At 44.6% G+C, this 22,643-nt stretch overlaps 1 protein-coding gene across 8 annotated transcripts in view; it reads left to right on the forward strand.

Moving 5' to 3' along the window:
• Positions 1-22,643, forward strand: part of KCNAB2 (potassium voltage-gated channel subfamily A regulatory beta subunit 2) — a 1,347,681-nt gene that overhangs the window by 1,291,991 nt on the left and 33,047 nt on the right. For all 8 annotated transcript variants that reach the window (XM_069610272.1, XM_069610273.1, XM_069610271.1 and 5 more), the window contains 2 exons: positions 1,675-1,795; positions 10,555-10,643. In XM_069610272.1, coding sequence (XP_069466373.1) covers positions 1,675-1,795; positions 10,555-10,643 — 210 coding nt within the window. The remainder of the gene's footprint in view (positions 1-1,674; positions 1,796-10,554; positions 10,644-22,643) is intronic.

The raw sequence follows: 22,643 nt of genomic DNA on the forward strand, positions 1-22,643 counted from the left end.
TGCACCTCCTCAGAGGTACTCTGCCTTTCCTCTCCTTCCCCCAGAAGCTCATGGTATCTCAAGCTCTGGTTCTCTCTAGCTTGGACTATTGTAACAGCCTCTTTCTAAATCTACCTGCCTCTACTCTCCGCCATCTGCAACTAATCCAGAACAGGACTGCGAGAACTTTCCTTGGCCTCAAGCCCTGGGATCGTATCTCTCCAGCTCTGAAATCTCTTCACTGGCTCCCAGTGGATGCAAGGATTAAATTCAAAACCCTCTGCATTGTCCACAAGGCTTTCTGGGGCCTGGGTCCAAAATACCTTCAGCTATCCCTCCGCAAATACCTCCCCTCTCGAGCTCTTCGCTCCTCTACCTCCAACTCACTCAGGGTCAGTCGTTTTTTCTAAGAAACGAGCTGGGGGTAGATCTGTCTTCGGCTGGGGCCTCCCTCTGGAAAAGCCTCCCTGCCACTCTAAAACTTGAGGAGAACCATCTCCGGTTCCGGAAGCACCTCAAGACCTTCCTCTTTTCTTCTGCCTTCGCTCCCCCTCTCCCCTGCTGATCTGTTCTCTCTTGGCACCGTGCACCTGGCCATCCTCTGTCTTTTGGGCCCAGGTACCTGCTCATCCTGTCACCCTCCCACACTGTCTCCGGACCACCCCTTCCACTGGGGTCTGTATATGTACCCATACAGCCCCCCCCTTTTTTTCTTCCTGCACTTATCGGACCTACCCTGTCTCCTACCTTAAACCTAGCACTTGCAAATTGCTGTATGCATTACCACTGTTTGTTGCCTTTATTAATTATTTATTGTTATTTATCTGTTTTTCCTCTGCTTCGCACTTTCCACCTCTCCCCCCCCTTCCAGGCACTTTTCCCCTCCCCCCTCTCCCATGCACTTGCGCGTTGTCAATGTCACTGGGCCTAGTAAGATCGCTGTTTTGTTCTCCCCTGTTCCCCTCCCTTGCCTTGTCGCGCTCTGAAACACTTGTGTACGAGCGCGATAGAAATAAAATATCAATCAATCAATAGTAAAGTGCTTTAGGTGATTAATATTGATAAAAACGACCAGTTGCCAAATGGAATAACTCACCACAGTGGCCCTCCACCAAACTGGCCCACATTTGCCTGCTTGGCTGACCTGGTGAAATCAAGGTTTGGCAAAGATTTATCAGAGAACATTCTTTCAGACGGATTAAGTGTTATCAGCAAGTGTGATAAGGAAAGCGCATGGTAGAATTGTGCAGCGAAGAAGTCACATGTTTGGTAAGCCACATTACAGTGTATCTAGACATCATCTGATTAAACACTTTGGTCCCCACTTAAAAGATGGCAATATTTCCAGGGCAAATGACGCCAAACTGGTTTACCATTACCACCACTCTTTTTGGGAGGACACCTGATAAATTACAACTGGGGAGGCATTGTTACTCCCCATTATCCCATATAACTAAATTGGTGTTTTGGAGGAATCTGGTGGTAATGGCCCCACAGGTAATGGTTCCATTCATTGAAGGTAATGTGAAGGTAAAACCTTCAGTGACACTTGGATTATGAAGGTGCAATAAAAGTGTCAGTAAATTTATTACTGACACCTTTTCCCTTCACGTCCACGCTCGTAATAAAGGTAATTCTTTCTAACTTTGAGTTTTGTATGTTCTTGTAGCTGATGTGTATTTTCATGTTGTATAGGGTTATCAATGGCTAAAAGATAAGATCCTTAGTGAGGAAGGAAGACGTCAACAAGCAAAGCTGAAAGAGTTACAAGCTATTGCTGAGCGCTTGGGCTGCACCCTACCACAGCTAGCAATTGGTAAGCGGACTGAATATGTATGTAATAAAGTTTTATTTTCACCTGTGTTTAGGGTATTTTTTTTTACTTTTAGTGCTTCATTCAGTTACACGTTGAACTCTACAAAGCGACTGTAGCTCGACACCGTATTTGTATATAAACGTTTTAATTAGTTTAAATTGACCCCTGAGTTATCCATGCAATCGGTTTCAAACGAATGTATTCACTTTGCATGCTCTTATCCATTTTGTAAAATATTTTGAATATAAAGAATTTCAATACAATCAATCAGCTTTGTGGCTAGTGCTACATACATGCCAGAAAGATCAAAAGCTCTGTAACATTTCGTTTGGAATACCTTTAGTACATTGGAAAACACAATATAATCATTTGTTTCATTTATATTTACTCATTTAGGTTTTACCTCTTTGCATTCAGTATTGAAAGATTTTTCTTTACATTTTTACGAATTGCCCCTGACTACACATTCCTCATCTAGATAGATATGCTCCAGCTCTAGCTGTTCACCATTTTCATCAGGTGGCATTGTGCAGCTCGATCACCATCACCTGCATTCCACTTTATCAACTACGGGCAGGCCTTTGCCCCTGCATAATCGAGAAGACCATTTTTTTATTTTTTTTGCTGCACCATCATAGCGTGTTCCAAGCAATCAGGGTTCTAGTCCTGTCTGGACAGTAACTCCAAAATGTCCATTACAGACGCACCCAATATTTGGTGTTTGAGGGTGGATCATGATGTAGAGCAGTGCATTTCCTTTCAGTCAATGAATACCAATGCACTGAGGGAATGGGCTGGCAAAGTGGCAGTAAACCATCCCCCTTTGAAGTCACCGGCCCCATCTCTCCCGTAGTCTTTGGAGATAGAAGCGGAAGAGTCTACTCTGGGGGAGAGGGACGAGAGGAAAAGCAGGAGGCATATGAAGGTGCAGAAATGCTTGCACTCCTGCAATGAATCACCGCATTCATCTTCCTAATCCTCCCGTAAAAAGAAGAGGAGGCAGCATAGATCGAGGAGGACGAAAGTGAGGATTCTTTCAACTCTGAATGTTTTAAGATCTCTTTTCCTTCTAAACACACGTCTAGAGAGAAGTAAGAAAGAAATCAATCATAGCTATCTTTTCCAAAGCCTCTATGGGTATCGCTTTCGGTCGACATTGAAGGCAACCCTGACGTCCACTGCACATGTGTCATTGGTAGGGACCTTCAGCCCAATTGCTGACCCTCTACTAAACTTGTGGCAGAGTCCTTGTTGTGCTCCACCATTAACAAGGAGCTTGCTAAAAAGTACAAACTGACATAGGAAACCTTGTGTTCCTCTCGAGGCACACTGCAGTAGTTCAGATTGCTATGGTCAATATCAAGTTGTCGGCTTCTTACTCACCTCTCTCACCGGACAGTGATGGTAAGACCATCAAGGAGATCTTTGCATCAGGAGCATGGCCCTAGGGGTGGTCAATGCCTTGTGTGAGCTGGCTATATCTTTGCACGTTTTGTGGTCCGTAGTGTTCGAAGACGCAACACACTTACCAGAAGGTGAGATTATGGTTGGCTTCCAGGATATAATATATGATGGAAAAGAACTGGTGTGTCAAGCGCTACAAGCCAGTTTGGATGCAGTAAATTGTGTTGGATGCTCTATGGGGGCCATTTCAGTGATAGTCTTGTGGATGAGACTTTTAGTATTCCATCAAAGTATTTTGTATGTTAATGTGTTGTGGCATAAAGCTGATGAGTCTTTTGAGAGGTGCAAGGACTCTATGGTGATAGTAAAGTCGTTGAGTTTGGCAGCTCAGCAGATAGCCAAGACCGCTTGTTTGGCTTATAGTCTCAGAGGTTTAGGTTTTTCACAATTCATCCGCTCAGAGATGTTATACTTACCATGGTAAAGGTAGGGCCGCTTCTAAGGGTTAATCTTCAGTGCCATTGGTGCCGTCTTTCTCGAAGCCTCTTTAAGGTCTCCTCCCCACCCCCCACGTTGCTCTGGTTATAGTTTGTATCTTAATATTTGCAAAGAGAAGGCAGGACATCACTTTAGACAGTTGGGTTTTGCAACTTCTTCAGAACAGCTACTGCCTTCCTTTCTCCCAAACGCTCAGGTAGTCCCCCATCGCTCCTTTTTGAAGATCCAAAGCTGCCCCACTTGGAGGAGCTCGATCCTTTGGCCAAGGGGCCCATGGAGAGGCTTCCATTCTTGGAGGGGTCGGGTCCCAATACTACTTAGTGCCGAAAAGGAGAGGAGGCCTGCATCCCATCCTAGACTTCAGGGGGTTGAACAAGTTCCTGAGGAAGGGCACGTTCAGGATGATGACCTTCAAAGAGATACTACAGGCTCTGTTGGTGAGCCAGCACTCATTACCAATTCAAAGTGCTTCCATTAGGCCTAACCTGCCCCACCAGGATTTTCACTAAGTTGATGTTATTGGTGGTGGTGCATTTCAGGAAGGAGTAAATCTGCATCTTACCTGGATGATTGATGTCTTTGGGGTTGTTCGCCAGAGCAGGTGTTGAACCTCCTCGAGGACACCAATAGGCTACATCGCAACCTGGGATTCTCCACAAACTTCCAGAAGTCCCAGCCTTCTCTGAGGCTCTAGTTCATCAGATCTTGACACTCCGGTGTCTGCAGGTGAGTGGGTCACTGGTGGAGTGCTCCTTGCATACAGATCTCCTGGAGCTGCGGGACATCAAACTGGTGCTGGTGACTTTCCTGTCCTCCATCCAGGAGAAGAAAGTCAGCACCTGATGGGCAATACAATGGCCATGCACTAACTCAATAAGGTCCTGCACCTGGTGTGATGTCATTGCCCCTTGCGTAGCGAGGCTATGTGACTCTGGTTCTAGGTTCTGTAGAAGGGCATCTCCATTTTGGCAGTGCATCTGGCCAGAGGAAAAATGGGGTGGCAGATGCCATGAGTAGGCAGGGCTCTGTCTCCAATGAGTGGACACTTTTGCTGGTGGTCAATTCAGGGATCTTCAATCTTTGAGGAGCCCCTTCAGACAACCCTTTCTCGATGAGGGACAACAGGAAGTGCAAGCTTTTCTGTTCAAAGGAGATTCCCAGAGAGGGGCATTGGGGACGCATTCATGGACGAGTGAACTTTTGTATTCCATTATGCTTTCCCCTAATTTCCTGTCACCAACTTCAGTTGTGCTTGTTGGGAGGATGTAGTATGATGGCTGGGAGCTTAATGATCAACCCATCAAGGTGTTGCTGTCTGCACATAGACCTATGAGGAGGTCCAGTTGCGCATACAGGTGCAGAAAGTTTGAGGAGCGCTAGGGGAACAAGCACCCTCTCTTGCATTGTGCCCCACTTCCTCTATGGTTGTGGAGTGTTTACTGTCCTTGGCTAGTAAAGTGTTACCCGAGTGCCTTTCATTTTTCAAATCGTGCCCAGAGCAAGGTTAATTTTTTTTACAATTCCTGTGTTGCCCATTTTTTGAAGGGTTGCATGAACATTTCCTCAACGCAATTTGTGGTTCCTTTGGGAACTTAATTTTGTCCTATTGTTCCTCATGGCTTATCCCATCAAGCCCAAGCACTCCTGTTCTTTTCAGCTTCTAACATTAAAAATTGTGTTTTTGGTGGCAATCACCCGTGCTCAACAAGTTAGCTAGATACAGGCTTTCTTGCAAACCCCTCGGTTACTCTTCAGGTCAGGTCTTCATTTCTGCCAAAAGGTATAGCTGAGTTCCAGGTCAACCAAACAATTCCTTTGCCAGCATTTCCACTTTCCCCATCCTTCCAAGGAGGTGGAGAGGTTGCACAGGCAGGACCCCAAGATGGCATCAAGCTTTTATGTGCCCAGGACTACTCCATTCCGTAAGGATGATCAGCCTTTCATCTTTCACCCAGGCAAAGTAGGGATGGTCTGCGACTACACAGACCCTGTCTTGTTGGATGCTATGCTGTATTACAGAGTGTTATGATAAAACAGGCAGGAAACTGCCATCAGGGCTCAAGACCCCCTCCACCAGAGGAGTGGCAGCACCTTTGGCGCTACCAAGGGAAGAGGTGCCAGTGATCAAGATTAGCCAGGCGGTAGCCTGTTTGTTCCTGTAAATATTTTCCAAAACACTACTGTCCGAATTTGTTAAGTGGCAGAGACTCTAGTTTTGGTCAAGTAGTCTTGCAGAATGTTCTGCTGTATGTTGTTTTCTTTCAGACCTTTACTTGGATGCTTCTTTGAGAGCCCATCTAGCTGGGGAATCTGTGGGAGGATGCAATTGGGTGCCTTGGGGGTCATCTTCGACTCCACTCTCTCCTTCTCTCACATTTCGGACATCTCTAAAAATTCGATCTATCAGCTACACCTCCTCAGAGGTACTCTACCTTTCCTCAACCTCCCTTCTTCTGCCCTGCGCAACTCATCCAGAACAGAACCGCAAGCCTCAAGCACAGGGACTGCATCTCTCTGGTGCTGAAATCCCTTCAGTGGCTCCCCGTGGCTGCAAGGATCAAGTTCAAGGCCTTTTGCATTGTCCGCAAGGCTTTCAGTGGCCTGGGACCTACCTACCTGCAACGCTGCCTACCTAAATACTGTCCCTCACGAGCCCTCCGCTTATCTACCTCTAACTTTCTGCGAGCAAGCTGGTTCTCCAAGCAGAGATTTTGTGGGAGATCCTTATCCTCAGCAGGTGACTCCCTCTGGAATAGCCTCCCTTGCCGCCCTCCGTCTTGAGCCTGATCTTCTTAAGTTCTGGAAACTCCTCAAGACCTTTTTCCTCTCTTCTCCTCTTCCTTCTCTCTCCCTCTACCCTGCTAACCTATCTCTCTGCCCTTTCCCTCCCTCGCTCCCTCCCTCCTCTTCCTTACAGCATGCTGACTAGCCGCCTGGTGTACCTCAGTCTCACAGGTCCGGGGCACCCCAACCAGTCCTCTGTTGCACTTGCCTCAGGGCCCTACACCCCACCCACCTTCACTGCACTTGAGAAACAACCCAAGAGAGTGGCTCTCTCTGTACTTACCCCAGACTCCACTGACTGGGTGCACTTGGACGTCCCCCTCCCTTTGACCGTTTGGGCACTTGCGCCATCCGAATGCCCCGATGCCTGAAGATCCTCTATCTGTTCTTCCTTGTCTTCACCCCTTCATTGCACTGGTAAAACTGCAGAATTGCTGTCTGGCCTATTTGCTGTGTCTCAACTGTTTAATGTCTTTTACGCACTTACTCTGCCTGTGCAGACTTTTATCGTCTCAGAATTTCAAGGGCTCTGAGCGACTGTTGTTTTTCGCCACTGTTCCGACCCTCCTTGAGTTCTTTGAAACACTTGGCTGTGTATAGGCACTTTTATAAATAAACAATACAATACCAAACAATGCCAATCTATTGAAGGAAGAATTACTTTATTGTAATGTTCATTCTATGGATTCTCCACCCACAAAATCCTCAGCGCCTCCCATTCTGCCCCTCTCCTAAAGGCAAAGGGAAAGAACGGTTACCTGCCTGTACTAGACAGGTGTGTTCACATTTTGCTGTTGATTGGTATTGATTGGTATTGTTCTCAGCCTTTTGCTGCTCTAAATTCTCCCTATGCAAGGTTTCATTCAGCTGCAGAGCACCGGGGAGAACCGAGTTAATGGGGCGTAGTGTACTCCTTTTATGCAGTGGCCACGCCATGTGCACAGTGGATGTGGGGTGATAGTTGTTGGCCTACTCTGCACTGTAATTCTTGCTTTTACTCACTTTCCTGATGCTACAGACAGAAAGAAATTGTTTAAAACCTATGGTTAATATCTTAAGAAAATGAGTACTCCACACCCAACCCATGTCTCTTGGTTGAATAACATGGATGGATGCTGCCAGACCCACATCCTGAAGGAGGATTATTCCATTGTGCCACCGTTTGCAGTATAACACATTCTTTATCATTGCTATGAAAAACCAGAGGGTGTTTCACAATCTAGTCCCCGGGGATCCCCTACTCAGATGGGCAGGGAAAGGCCATTGCTTTTGGATACCAACCCTGGGGGTGGACAAGTGAGGGAGGATCACCTGGGTAGGGTGTCCTCGAGGAGTGGGGGAGAGGCACCCAATGGGGAGACATGGTATCCTCCATTTTCCACAACCCATTTAACCCTTATCCCTGCTTATTTTATGGGAAACTACAACTCCCATAATTCCTCTCCACTTTTCCCCAGGCAACAGTACTGCACCAAAGATGAGGAATGAGGTCAGAAGGATTACCTCCCCCGACTTTCATTGGTCCTGTCCCTGTAATGAGGCCATGCAGCGTCAGGCACGTAGCTCTAACAATGTACACCTGCCACTTATTAACACTCCCTCTGAAGATAAAAGGTGGTGCACACTTTGAGCGAAGCTGGGTACCAGAAGGAACAGCTCTTCCGGAGCTAACCAGGCTGTGGAAGGTGGAAGGCCAACGGGCTGATCAACAGTTGAGAGGATCAAGAGAAAGCCAGGCAAGATTTCCATGCTTTCGGGGAGGCTGTGAGCGTTCAAAAAGCAAATCCGAGCGAGTTGAGGAAAGAAGCCTTTGAGATGCCAGAAAGCAACCTGTGACCCTCCCGGGGGAATGACGGAGTTGGGGAGGAGCAGAAGAGGCGTTGGTAGCGGCCTTGAGCTGCAGGAAAGATATTAAAGCAATCCAATTAACATAGCCAGTGAGATATCGAGGGAAACAAAAGTCTGGTTGATGTTAAAGGGAAAGTGACTGTAATTTGAAAGTTGAAGGTTGTGTGTGTGCCGATTAAACACGAATGCAAAGAACAATTGTTAAAAGACAAGGATACAAAGTAGCAGAGTGGTCCTGCGAGATTAGAAAAGTCTCTGTGAAATGTTTTTGGATTGTGAAAGATATTGCACACGCAGATCTAAGGAAACCGCGATAAAGAAAGAAAGTTGAATACGAGGAAACTGACATTTGTGAAATATGCCAAGACGGCAAAAGTCAAATATAAGAACTTTGGAACGTTTGTGAACAGTGAAATATGCCAAGAGGGCAAAAGAAAAATATAAGAACTTTAGAAAAAGGCCAAGAAGACAATTAAAAGAGAATAAGAACTACAAGTACCAAGAAGCAATTGGTGTTGAATATGAACTTTGAAACTAAAAGAGGATAAAAACTACAAATACCAAGAGACATTGGTATTAAACATGAACTTTTGAAAATGCCAAGCGGGGCAGACTAAAGAGAGTAGAATCATAAGGACCAAGAGGTATTGGTGCCATAAAATGATGTTGATTGCAAATGGAAGGAGTGTTGAAAGAGAGGTCGAAGTAATCATGCAGAGGTCTACGTAAAATGCTTGCAGTCTTGAAAGTCTTCGACAGTGAAAATGAAATGAGATAATATGTGGGCAAGGGCACCCCCACGAAGGAGAGAGAGGATTGAACCCAGCAGAGGGAAGTAGGTGCAGAACTGTGAAAAATTGAGAATGTTTGAACTGAGACAAGGAGGGCAAAACCTAAAGAAGTGATTGAACTACCAGAATTTGAAAGCCCAAGATTTAACTGTTGAATTGTACAAGTAAGCAAGACTGACAGAATTGTGCCATCCCCCATCCTTTGTTTTTTGAGAGACTCTCTAGACCCTGTGGGGTTAAACCTGGGGAAGGGAGTTGGTGCTGAAGCCATTCTGACATTTCCTTTTGAGACACTATTTTCATATTGTATGCCCTCAACACATTTGTTATTCTAATATGGAGGGCAAAGTTAGGTTTTCTTAGCATAGGCCTTTTTATTTTGATCAGACTGACTTGGACGTATTTGTTATTGTTTAATTGTAGAGATTACTCCCATTTCATAGTTTTGGCCAGTAAGGAATTCTACTGTCTCAATCAAAAGTGTAAATAAATGTTTTCGTAACTTGTATCTATTGTGTCTGTGTCTACTATTGATACCATGCCTTCCTTACATTGCAATCATTCATCTTCAACCTTTCCACCCACCTCTTTGATGAATTATAAAAGTGGCAATTTTATGACTGTCATTTTAATGCATCCACAGCTGAGAATACATTCCAGGCAACCTTTCCTGTGGATAACAAATATCTGTGGCACCGAATATATATTTTCCAAAAGGTCTGGGAAACCTGCAACTGATGTCATCTGAATGTACTCTTTCCCTTGATATTGCTAGACATTTCTCAAGTCCGTTGATCTTGCTTGCAAGAATATTGAAATATTACAATATCTCCAAGACCTGTGGAAAATGTTGCCTGCACGTTCTGTTAACATGTACAGAAAGAGCGACGGTTTGAGTGGCAGGTATTTCGATGATCAGCCTGCCTTGGAACACCTCAAAGCATGTGCCCTAATCTTTTCCTATGAAGACCTACAGATGAAGTAACTGGGCACAGGGCAGTGCTTTTCACTTGGGTATCATTCGCATTTTTGTGAAGTCCTCTTCCTGTTCTCATGATGATGCTGTAATTTTAAAAAGTGTAGGTGAGCCACCTATGTTCAAGCTGTATCTGCGAATGCAAATGTTCTGTTTAAACTTTAGCTTTGGTAAGGTTTTGGAAAATGTGTGTTTCCACGATGCAGGACAATTCTGTGCTTTATCCTTTGCCTGCACTGGTGGAAGCTTTTACTGGGATGAGGTTTCAAAATCCACAATGCCTATTCTTTTATATGAAGCTTTAAAAAAATATTTTTCAATATTGTCCAGCAATGCACTGCAGTGGTAAGGAAAAATGTCAATTCATTCATTCTTCAACTCTCCCCTGGGGATCGTTTAGATTCTTCGTTGTGCAATATGAACAATGCTGTCCATAACATTTGTACTTTTCCTTCCAGCCTGGTGTTTGAGAAATGAAGGTGTCAGCTCTGTTTTGTTAGGTGCTTCCAATGCAGATCAACTTTTGGAGAATATCGGTGCAATACAGGTTAGTCCAACAGTCGGCCACATTCATTTGCTTAGCTTAAGAAGATATTACGTCCAGTCCCTTTAACTTCTAATGTGTTAGCGCCTCATCGCCTAGTTTATCCTACCTGAATCTGCAGTCTGTAGACCAGTAAGGCTGAACGCCCACCAGAGGTACATCTATGCCCATGCTGTCTCATATAGATTAAATTTCTGTGCCTCAGCATTTCTTTCTATTTTTCCTTCAACCTGGCCAACTGGAGCGAGAGCCATTGCCCTGGAGTTCATTGTTTAACCCCTTTTTGCATGGTTTTGAAACGAGCCAAGATAATTTATTTTTCTTCCTCACTTTTATTCTTTACATCTTGGTCTGGTTATCAAGCAGTATGTTCGCAGGGATCATGGGTTATAGGAAAGAAGTGGCCAGGTCTGGGTGGGAAGATATGCACCACTCAGTGGGCTGAGTGGAATAGAGTGGAAGATGGCCGCATTAACATGGGCTCTAGACAGACAAGAGCTCCCTTTCTTGTACTCCTGGAATATTCTGGCCCCTCAGTGACACCTTTGGTAATCAATACCCCTGATTCATCTACCGTCCTTCCACCTTCCCTGGGGGAGAAAGACCCACATCCGCTCCCCCACATAGCTATGTACACCGAATGATGGACTAGAACATGCAGTGGCAGCGTCAAGAAAATGGGGGAGCCAGAAGCGGCAGCCCTTGAAATGATGCAGAATTGGACCTGTAGGCAGGTAAGCCCTGAGATTGTAAGGGTGGTGGAGCTAGGGTGACCAAAATGTCCTGTTTTTTTCCGGGGTTGCACCCATTGTCTCGAGAGTTTTTATTTTTTTTTATTCGAAAACCCTGTATCAGTTCAGGGGAAAAGGAGGGTGACAGACCCGGTTTTTAAATAAACATTATTGAATTTTCTGAATTTTGTCATCCGAGGATGGGCTTGCACCCCAAACCTTCCAGGTACCAACTGTATGCTTTAACGGTTTGTACCATAGAGGCTGAGAAGCAGAAAAGCAAGGCATAGAATGTCAAAAAGAGCAGCAGCTCCTTTAAGTGCCTTTTTTCTCAAATTAATGAGCATTATAGTTGAGATGCTCAACCTTTCACACTAAATACCATTAGCAATCAAGTTAATTGTCTACATACAACATTCCATCAGTATTACTTAAAATATATCATGCTTATTATTTACGTGATTTTATCAAGATTTGCCTTGAAAATCTGGTCACTCTGGCTGGAGAAGCGTGGCAGTTCCCCATAGTTGTTCTGGTATTCCTGCTCTGCAACAGACAAGGTTGGCGTGTAAACTGCTATTGGCTCCTAGTTAGTTCCCAACTGGAAGCAGTGAATGCATGAAGGACATCACCTCTGCCGGTATTATTACGAGGGTATGGCACAGATGTAACACCACACAATCGGGGACAAGAAATGGGCTGTTTTAATCAGAATTTGTTTGTTTTATTTAAAATAAGCAACCCGAATTTAATCTGCCTACTTGTTCTCACTTACATTTTCATTTAACATAAAATATCAAATTTACATATTGACACAAACATAAATATAAAGAAAAACAATTATGAATGGGTATTCTAGAAAATGTACTCAGGTATTTTACTATACAATTCACACCTGAACATTGGTTTTCAATAGCAAATCAAATTTATATCCAAGCAACAATTGCCAATTATGATTTCATAAAAGCAATTGCAAATATAACCAGCATAGTCAATTAGGCTGTACAAAAATGTGTATCAGAGCACACTTATACGTTATTCTGAACCTGACAAAAAATGCACGTCTTCATTTTGTCTTTGAAGTGTAGTGTTATATTGAGAGACCACCCTCAACCTGGGGAGCTCTCCTTCCACCCACCCACCAATCAAGGAGCCTTACGATATTTGCGTATGCTTTTTTTAAAGGTTTTCTTTTTTGCGCTGGCCTTACTGTAAATTCATGTAGAGTAACACAAATCTCCCCCCATGAATCCCGTTGTATGTCGGATTTCAATAATAAAATATGGCACACTGCTAGACCATAATCATCAACACTGCTGGATGAGAAGTTTAGTATCAAAACATAAGCACCATTTTCGTTTTGTGAAAACTAGTTGACCTTCAAGGCTTGCCGTATGGAGTTGCCTGCACACTCAAAATGCTAGCAATTGAAATCACAGATTAGTAAAATGCATATGGCAAATAGGGCTTGACCAGAATATACACAGGGCTAATTTAAAAACAAGACATACAACACACGTTCTGTGTTGGATACATGAGGTCTCACTTTAGCAGAACATTTCTCTTTCCACCCCCAAAACCCAAGCATCAATGACATGCAGCACTCTTGTGTTCAAAGGCCAGGTTTAGGGAGTGGCTACAGTTTAGGAATTTTCGTTCTGCAGACCACCACCCCTCACTTAAAGGTCTGTGTTGGGGAAGTTGGACAGAAAAATGGGAATGATTATGACTTGTTTTTTCAGAACCGCCCATCCCCTCCCTCGCTTAAAGGCTTGTGTTGGGGACATTGGGCAGTTTAACATTGTCTTTTTGTCGGGCTGAGGGCACCCCTTGGTTAAATACAATTTTTAAAGAGTGGTGAGTGGTGACAATTGGAAAATTCCTTTTTTTTCCCAACATTGTTTTTATTAATTTTGGCCGAACAAGCCATACAAAACTTCAAGTATTACATACATTGTGTGCTTGTTAAGGCATTTAAGAGCATAAAACAGTTCTGGAAATAACTGAAAGTTTGCAGATTGCGCCTTGTCTTCTAAACAACTTCTTCATAACAACTGAAAAAAAAGGGGGGAGAGGTGGAAGGGGGGGAACATGAGCTGTCTACACGATAGGAACAGAAGACTGCTTAGTTCAACATTGGGGTGGTTTCTAAGGTTCGCAGTGACTCTTTGGCTGGGTTTAGGATGGGTTTCTTTGATGTCGGTCCTTCAAGGTTGGAGCGTCTGGCTTAGACAGTTTTTATCGACTCGGAAGTAAGCAGGGGCTTTTCAGCACTTCAGGCCTGACTGCGGTTCTGTTCTCCTCAGGCCTGGGTTTCCAACCAGCGCAGCACCGGAGGCTGTCTTGCCACCCCAGGGAATTGTTGCATGTAGTCTAGGAAGGGGGCCCATATACGCTCGAATTTGGGCTTGTTGCCTAGTCTGATGGCCGTGACTTTCTCGGCAGCAACAATGTCCCAGCATTTAGCCCACCACATTTGTGTAGACGGGCCCTCCGGGTTTTTCCATAGTCTGGCAATGGCGATTTTAGCGGCTGTGAGGAGGTGGGAGCAGAGGTCCGCCATGCAGCCCGTCAGGGGGAATTGGCCGTCTCCTGTGGCCCCCAGTAGCATGATTCCTGGATCCCAGGGGATGGTGAGCCCTGTGATTGCTTTGATTTGTTCCAAGATATTCTTCCAGAATCGGGTGGCTTTCGGACAAGTCTAGAAGAGGTGAAGCAGGGTTCCGCGGTACGGGCACCCCCTCCAGCACTGCGCCGGAATCGCTGAGTTGCATTTGTTTAAGATTACAGGGGTCTGGTACCACCTGTAGCAGATTTTGAAGGCGTTTTCCTTGTTTGTCACACATTTTGAACTTTTATGTGCGCAGGCCCAGATATGGAGCCATTCCTCGGGTTCAATCGTTTTTCCAAGATCCTCTTCCCATTTCAACATATATGTTTCTTTTTTTAGTGGGGTCCGGGTTGCAGAGAGAGTGAGTTCTAATGCCGTTAGTTCTCTGCTGCCCTGTTTCCTGACCTGCTGATTCGATAGCCAATGCCTCAGTTGCGTATAGCGGAACCTTTCAGTTTCCTGGATCTTGAATTTTGCTTTGCACTCCACGAAGTTTAGCGGACGGCCATTCTCGAAGAAGTCTGTCATAGTCTCTAAGCCCCCCACTCTCCACTCTGCAAACAGGTTTGGCGAGATTCCCGGGGAGAAGTCAGGATTGTCCCAGATTGGTGTCAGGGGTCCCGTTGGGCTTCTGCATTTCCACCGGCGGGCTGCTTTTTTTCAGCTTGCCACTGTTTCTCTTGTTGCTCGAAGGGGGCCCAGGACTTGGGTCTCCTTGGTTTTTTTGCAGTGGGGTAGAGATTCAATCGGGGTCTTGCTCCAGTCTTCTTCTAGTTGTAACCATCAGGGGCGGTTGACAGGGAACTTCCAGGCGAAAGCTGGGGCTAATTGGTCTGCAAGGCAGTACCTTGTCACGTCTGGGACCCCTAGGCCTCCCAAGGCGGCACTTCTGAGCATGATGCGTTTCGGGATACGTGGTTTCTTTCCTTCCCAGACGAAGTTCAGTATTTCACCCTGTAGCTTTCGTAGGCCTTTTCCTGGATTACCACAGGCAGGGCTTGTGCGAAGTATAGCAGCCGTGAGGTTAGTTTCATTTTTATAGCTGTAATACAGCCGAACCATGAGATTTCTTGTTTTCTCCAGCGCCCAATGTCCTTTTTCAGCTCCCCGAAGAGTGCCGGGAAGTTAGATTTATACAACTTCAGTTTTGTTGGGTAGATGGACTCCCAAATAGCTGATGCTGCTTCTAGCCCAGGGGATCCGGAACTCGGCTTCCAAAGAGGATTTGAGCTTATTTGGGATGTTAATGCCCAGTGCCACCGATTTGGAGATATTTATTGTGAACCCTGAGGCTGCACGGAATTATTCCAGGGTTTGCCCTAGGGCTCTCATTGATTCTGCAGGTCGGGTGAGTGTGAGGAGCACATTGTCAGCATAGAGGGCAATTTTGTAGGATTCTTCTTTGATCGTGAGGCCTTGTATTGCTGGATTTCGACGAACCCTGTCCGCGAATGGCTCCATTTATAGGGCAAAGATGAGTGGGGGGAGTGGGCAGCCTTGTCTCGTACCTCTGGTTATGTTTATTCTGCCGGATTTGGCTCTGTTTAGGCGCAGGGTCGTGGAGGGACTTTGGTATATGGCTAAGACCCATTTTGCAAAGTTTGGGCCGAAGTGTCGTAGAGTTTCCTCCACGTAGCCCCAGTCGAGCATGCCTTGTGGGCATCTAGGGAGTGGGCTGTCAGTTTTGCGCCCAACCTGTTCGCTGACTCTATTAAGTTGACGGTTCTGGCGGATATTGTCTTGGGTGCCTCGCCCCGGGATGAAGCCTGTGTGGTCTGGGTGGATGATCTCTGGGAGAGAGGGGGCTAACCGGTTTGCCAGAATGTTGGCGAATATTTTCGCATCATTGTTTAGGAGCGTTATGGGCCTGTATGATGCGCATTGTGTGGAAATTTCGTTTTTTAAGATTAGAATACCTTTTATTTAAAAACAAGTTTGGGGAACGGGTTTCAGTGGGGAATTTTCATTTTAGGAAGGGACACCTCTTCTCATTAGAGAAGTCAGGGGTGAACAGCAAGACCAAGGCACCCCTGTTACTTTAAATGGCTATCTTGTATTTTTCCGCTAGGAGGGAGGGTGAAAGTTTCACATTCTTCCAAGCTCCCCTGCGTCAATTTATTTGGAAGTTAATTTAATTGATATACAGTCAAATATGCTAAAGGTCTACACAATCCCCCCCTCCTAATTGACGAGAGCTCACCATGAAAAGTAATGGGTGGATTAAATCGATACCCACGCTGACATTTTGTTTGACAGTCTACTTACTTTTGGAAATCTCTTGTCTGACACTCATGGACTGAGCAGGGCTTTGTGCTTAGGGAAAAACAGGGTTCTGGACAGCACTTCAGTCAATTGTCCACAGCAAGCTTCCCTAAATGGTTCTAGGGAAGTCTCACAGCCTCTGTTTTCTAGTCTCCCAGCAATAATTCCACCCAGATGAAATTTCAGCAGATCTCCTTTGGTAATTTTTGGCAGCTGTCCCCTTTTCATATGGTGCAAGACCTTTTTACGTTCTAAGCCCCTCCCAATATCAGGTTGTGCTAACTTATGATCTTGCAACCAGGATTGGACAATCACATTTCTCTCCAACCCCCAAGGCCTGACCCTGTCTAAGGATTGGCTCCGGAGTCCAGAACAGAAATATAGCAACTCCCATTTGAGTCACATTTTAGCCAGAAAGTAGCTACATGGCAAAAGTTTGCATTTCTTCAATAAATGCCATGATATATATTTCCACACAGCTTAGTGGGCAAGACTCTCTCTCCTGTGACTCTATACCAGAAACAAGTATTCTCAGTGTAAAGGACATGGAAACAGTAAACATTCTCGACAGTTTACATGATACCCAGATTTGTATGACAGATTCAGAAATTAATGATTTTTCTGTGAACTAAAGTTATGGGATAGCGACGGATCACATTCAAGCTAGTATCTGAAAATGAAATCCACCTTTAACCCTGACATTGTTTCTAATCACATTGATGTGTTTGAAGAATGTGTAATAAGAAATTTAAGAGCTTAACGGACAGACCTAAAGAACTGAAATTTAGTCTTACAATATTACAAGGACAAGCTGTTGATGCGTTAAGAAATGATGACTCAATTGTTATCAGACAAGCAGACGAGGGGGAGGTGTGGTTGTCTGGGTCAAGAGTAAATACTTGTTAGAGGCTCATAAACAGTTAGGCGACCCACGTAACTATGAGATCAAAGATTTAGAATTCATCAATGATATCAAAATTGAACTTGATATGATGTTTAATGAGTATAAATTAACCAACCTTTTAGAGAGTGGTGACATTGCCTTCATGGAAAGAGATTTTCCAATTACTCCTATTTTGTACTTTATTCCAAAAGTGCATAAGAGTACTGCAAATCCTCCGGGTAGATCCATTGTTTCCTCCAGGGGTTCCTTATTAGAAAATGTATCTAAATTTCTTGATGTTTTTTTTACAAGCCTTTTTTAAAGATCTAATCTCATATGTTAGAGGTATAACAGATCTATTGAACAAGATGAAACATATTTAATGGGAAACATGGTACTTATTGGTTTTGTTAGATGTCATGTCTCTTTATACATGCATTCAGCATCACAATGGTCTTAAAGCTTGTCAATTATTCTTGGACTCTAGATCCTTCAGCTACTAACAACATAATGGTGTCATTATACAACTTCTTCAATTTTGCTTAGAGCACAATGTATTTGCTTTTGAAGATGTATTATATAGACAAAAGTGTGGGATGCTATGGGTTAATTTATTGCTCCCACCTATGCCAATCTATATATGGTGTAGTTGAGCAAAAGGTGGCATGGTCAGATTATTTGTTGGCATAGGTATATAGATGACATGTTTGTGATCTGGAAGGGTAGTCTTGAGTCTTTAACACAATACATTACTATCTTAAATGATAATGACATGAACCTCAGGCTTACGTTTGAAAGCAGTGATGACATATTTGTTTTTCTTTATTTAGAATTGTTTGTGGAAAATTCAAAAATTAATAGCAGACTACACGGGAAACAGGTGGCATCTAACGCTATCCGTCATGGTACAAGCCATCACCTCACACAATTCAAAGCTATTATCTCCTATGGTGAAATGATCAGGGCTAAACTAAACGGTTAAAAAAATGAATGAAGATTTCCAGAGGGAAGCGAGCTAAATGGGGGCATGTTTTTTGGCAAGAGGCTATACTAGATCAAACATCACGAAAGCTTATGGTCGGACAGTCCTTAGAGACAGAAAAGATCTTTTGAAAAAGAAAATCTGGACAAATGAAAAGGAGAGTATTAGATTTATTACCAACTACAATACTTAAGCTAATGAAATCAGAAAAATTTGGGGCAAACATTGGTCAATAATACAGGCAGATCATAATATAGCATCTTATATAGGTGAGAGGCCAGAGATCACGTTTGCCAAAGCTAAATCATTGAAAGATCTAATTTCACCAGGTATGCCTAGTGTTAAACATAAAGTGAACTGGCTGAAAGAGAGAAGCACATACTGTGGTTTTGTGAAATGCAACAACTGTTAGACGTGCACTTATGCAAAAAAAAAAATGACAAGGTGCAATTCGGTAGTATTGGCAAGAAAATGTGGACGATCAAACAAAAAGATTCATTGTCTGACCAAATTTGTGCTGTATGGACTTGTATGTCCTTGTGAATTTATGTACATTGGTTCCACTATTTGTCAATTGAAGGTACGAATTCTACAACACTACAGAGCAATAATTAATGGAGATAACAACTATCCTCTAGCTGTGCATTTTCCCGAAAAACATGATAGTGATGTATCATCAATGAGATTTTTTACGTTGGCACATATACCGATCCACAAAAGGAAAGGCAATAGAGAACGCAAACTGCATAAACCTGAATCCAAATTGATTATAATGTTCAATACCAAAACGCTAGGGGATCACAATACTGCGGAAGAACTAGCCATACATTTGATGGATGATTAGTGGATATATGACCAGTAATAGACATACTTTCTGTGATTAGAGAAAGATATCTAGGAAATGGCCATTAAGAATAGTAGTTTAAAATACTGGAATCCCATCCCTAATTCTTGACAATCCTATAGTTGTTTGATAGCACATAGTCACTTTTTTGTAAACAAGTGTTATGAAGTATTGGGCGTGATTTGGGGTTTTGAGGTTCTAGTGTCTGGGGCAAAGCTGATGGAATAATATACAACCATCATCCTATGCATTCAGAGCATCACACATCGCTTTAAATAATTTGTACCCGTTTGGGCAGACAGACATTAAGTGCTAATAATAATCAGCGCTTTAAATGGGTGCCGCCGAACCGGAAAAGAGATGTATGGCATTGTAGAGTCTTAACACGCAGTACTACACTGTAGTGATTTAAGTAACAAATATTTGACTTGCAGGTCGAGTGAACCAATAGAACACTACAATATAGTACAATTATGTTTACTCAAATGGGAGTCACAAATGGTAACGGTCTATGAGCCCTTTACATGTTTTTGTCCATATGGTTTAGTATAACTATACCAGTCCAAGATGGCCGCTAGCATTTCAGCTAGTTCGAGGATTACAGCCAAAATAAGTCGCATGACTTTGATCACATGTGTTCCCAAAAAGAGTACAAATAGACGAAGGCTTGCACTAAACAAATTGATTGACTTCGCCTGAGGAAGTTCCTGCGCAGGGGTGCAACGCGTGGCGCAGACAGATGAGTGTTTGACTTTTAAATGCCAATTTTTTTAAGTCCATGCTGGTCAATATATTAATGATGATGATTTTAATATAATAAAGCTAGTCATGATATGATATTATATTTTATTTATATCGTGCTCATACACAGGTGTTTCAGAGCGCGACCAGGCAAAGGGGGGGGGACAGTGGAGAGAACAAACACAACGATCTTACTAGGCCCAGTGACATTGAGAAAGCGCAAGTGCACGGGGAAGGGAAAAGGGGGAAAGTGCATGGGAGGGGGGAGAAATTGGAAAGTGCAGAGCATAAGAGAGGACAGGATAAATAATAAGTAAAATAAATAAATAAATACGGTGATCAGAAACAATGGTAGTGCAGCCTGTGCGGGCCAAGTGCAAGATTAGTCAGATAGGGAGTATCTGATCAGTGCAGACAAAGAGTGGGGGCGGGGCGTGTATGGTTACAGATACAGGCCCCAGTGCAAGGGGTGGCCAGGGGGCTGTGCAGGAGGGCAACAGGGTGAGCAGGTACCTGGGCCCGAAAGGCAGACAGTGGCCAGGTGGAGCATTGCTGAGAGAGAAAGCAGATCAGCTGGGGAGAAGAGGGGGAAAGGCAGAGGCGAAGAGGAAGGTCTTGAGGTGCTTCCGGAACCATAGGTGGTTCTCCAAGTTTCATGGTAGCAGGTAGGCCGTTCCAGAGGGAGGCCCCCGCAGAATACAAAGATCTACCACCAGCTCATTTCTTTGAGAAACGATTGACCCTGGGGGAGTTGGAGGTAGAGGAGCGAAGGGCTCTAGAGGGGAGGTATTTACAGAGGGATAGTTGAAGGTACTTTGGACCCAGGCCCCAGAAAGCCTTGTGGACAATGTAAAGGGTTTTGAATTTAATCCTTGCATCCACTGGGAGCCAATGGAGAGATTTCAGAGCTGGAGAGATACGATCCCAGGGCTTGAGGCCAAGGACAAGTCTCGCAGTCCTGTTCTGGATTAGTTGTAAAGGGCAGAGAGTGGAGGCAGGTAGATTTAGAAAGCGGATGTTACAGTGGTCCAACCTAGAGAGAATCAGAGCTTTGGAGACAAGGAGCTTCCGAGGGAAGGAGAGGAAAGGAAGAGTTAGACTTTTTGAAGACATCAGAGATGTGTGCGGAGAAGGAAAGTGTGGAGTCAAAGATGACCCCATGGTTCTTAGCTTCGCTGGTAGGGGCAGGAGGAGGGCCAAGGGAGGCCGGCCAGAGTGTGAGGGGAAAGGATGGAGGGGGTGTACCAATGAGGAGGATCTCAGTCTTGTTGGCGTTTAAACAAAGATCATTTGCGGCACACCAATTTTGAATGGTGATTAGGCAGTCAGAGATGAGGGAAGCCTGAAAATGAGTTGGGTGTCGTCAGCATAGCACTGGAAATTTGAGCAGAAAATGGAAATGCAGTAGGCGAGAGTTGCCAGATATTGATTGAAAAGCTCGGGTGGCAGGTTAGACCCCTGGGGAACACCGCATGTAGAGAGGGAGATAGGAAGGACCCAAGTTGTACCTGGGAGGGTCGATCAGAGAGAGAGGTCAGCCAGGCCAGATCCTGGTCAGTGATACCCAGGTTGTCACAGAGACAATTTAGCAGGGTGGTATGGTTGACTGTGTCAAAAGCAGAGGAGAGATCAAGTAGGATGAGGACAGAGGGAATGTTAGAGTCAAGGTTGGAGAGCAGGGCTTCACGGATGTTCAGGAGAGCAGTTTCTGTACTTCTGAAGCCAGATTGGTGGTCATGGAGAGAGCCAACTGAGTCAGAGTGAAGGTTAAGCTGAGAGATGGCAAGCATTTCCAGGAGCTTACCCAAAAAGGGAGTAATGGAAATTGGGCAATAGTTAACTGGACACGAGGTATCAGCTGCGGGTTTCTTGAGGAGAGGATGCACAAGGGAGTGCTTCAGAGGGGAGGGGAAAGATCCAGAGGCAAAGGAGAGGTTGCAGAAGTCGGCAAGGGTATCAATGTGGTCCTTAATAGTTTTGGAGGAGCAGGGATGGACCTGTCTTGAGGAGGCTTTCATGGATCGGACTTGTCTAGCGACCTCGTTGAGGGAGAAAAGAGGAAAGGCAGAGAAAGAGGGAGGAGGGGTAGCTGAGGGTGGATCAACAAGCAGAGAGGGTGAGGGGAGGAGGAGAGTGAGGGTAAGATGTCCTGGGTTTTAGAGATAAATTGTGAGGCAAGGTCTTTGCAAAGAGCCTGAGAGGCGAGAGGAGCGGTGGATACTGCATCAGGGTTGGCCAGCTCCTTGCAGATTTTAGAGTTTGGCCGAGTTGTTAGATGCCGCAGAGATACGGGCTTGAATATGGATTCGCTTCTTGGTACGTACAGAGAGACGGTATTGCCGTTGGAGTAGGCGGCAGGCCATTTTGTCAGAGGATGAGCAAGAGGCCCTCCATTTCCTCTCGGCCGCCCTACACTTACTTTTGAGTGTAGATAGGTCGGAGTCAAACCAAGAATTACACTTGGTTTTGGGATTCAAGCACTGGCGTAACAGGGGCCCCCGCAGCCCCCGCGGTGCGGGGGGGCCCGCGGTGTGGGGGGCCCCACCAGCACATGGCTGGGAAGGGGCCCCAGTAAAAAAAAAAAAAAAAAAAAAAAAAAAATTCTAAAAAAAAAAAAAGTTTCTTTTGAAATTCACTCTGCATTCATAAAGAACATTTCTGTAACAGAAATAATTTCTTTATGAAGGCAGAGTGACTACAAAAAGAAACTTTCTTTTTGAAGTCTGAGGGCCCCCGTACCCCATGACATGGAAGACCCTAGGCTGGAGGCCCCCATGTCATGGGGTGGGGGGGGCGCGGGGAACCCTATGCCTTCAAAAAGAAATTGTTTGTTTTTGAAGCCACTCAGCCATCATAAAGAAATTATTTTGATTATGGTTCGGTCCTTAACTGAAATAATTTCTTAATGAAGTTATAGTGACTTAAAAAAGAAACAATGGGGCTCATTCT

This window comes from Ambystoma mexicanum, chromosome 8 (genome assembly GCF_040938575.1).
Source record: "Ambystoma mexicanum isolate Mex_15411 chromosome 8, UKY_AmexF1_1, whole genome shotgun sequence".
NCBI lineage: Eukaryota > Metazoa > Chordata > Amphibia > Caudata > Ambystomatidae > Ambystoma > Ambystoma mexicanum.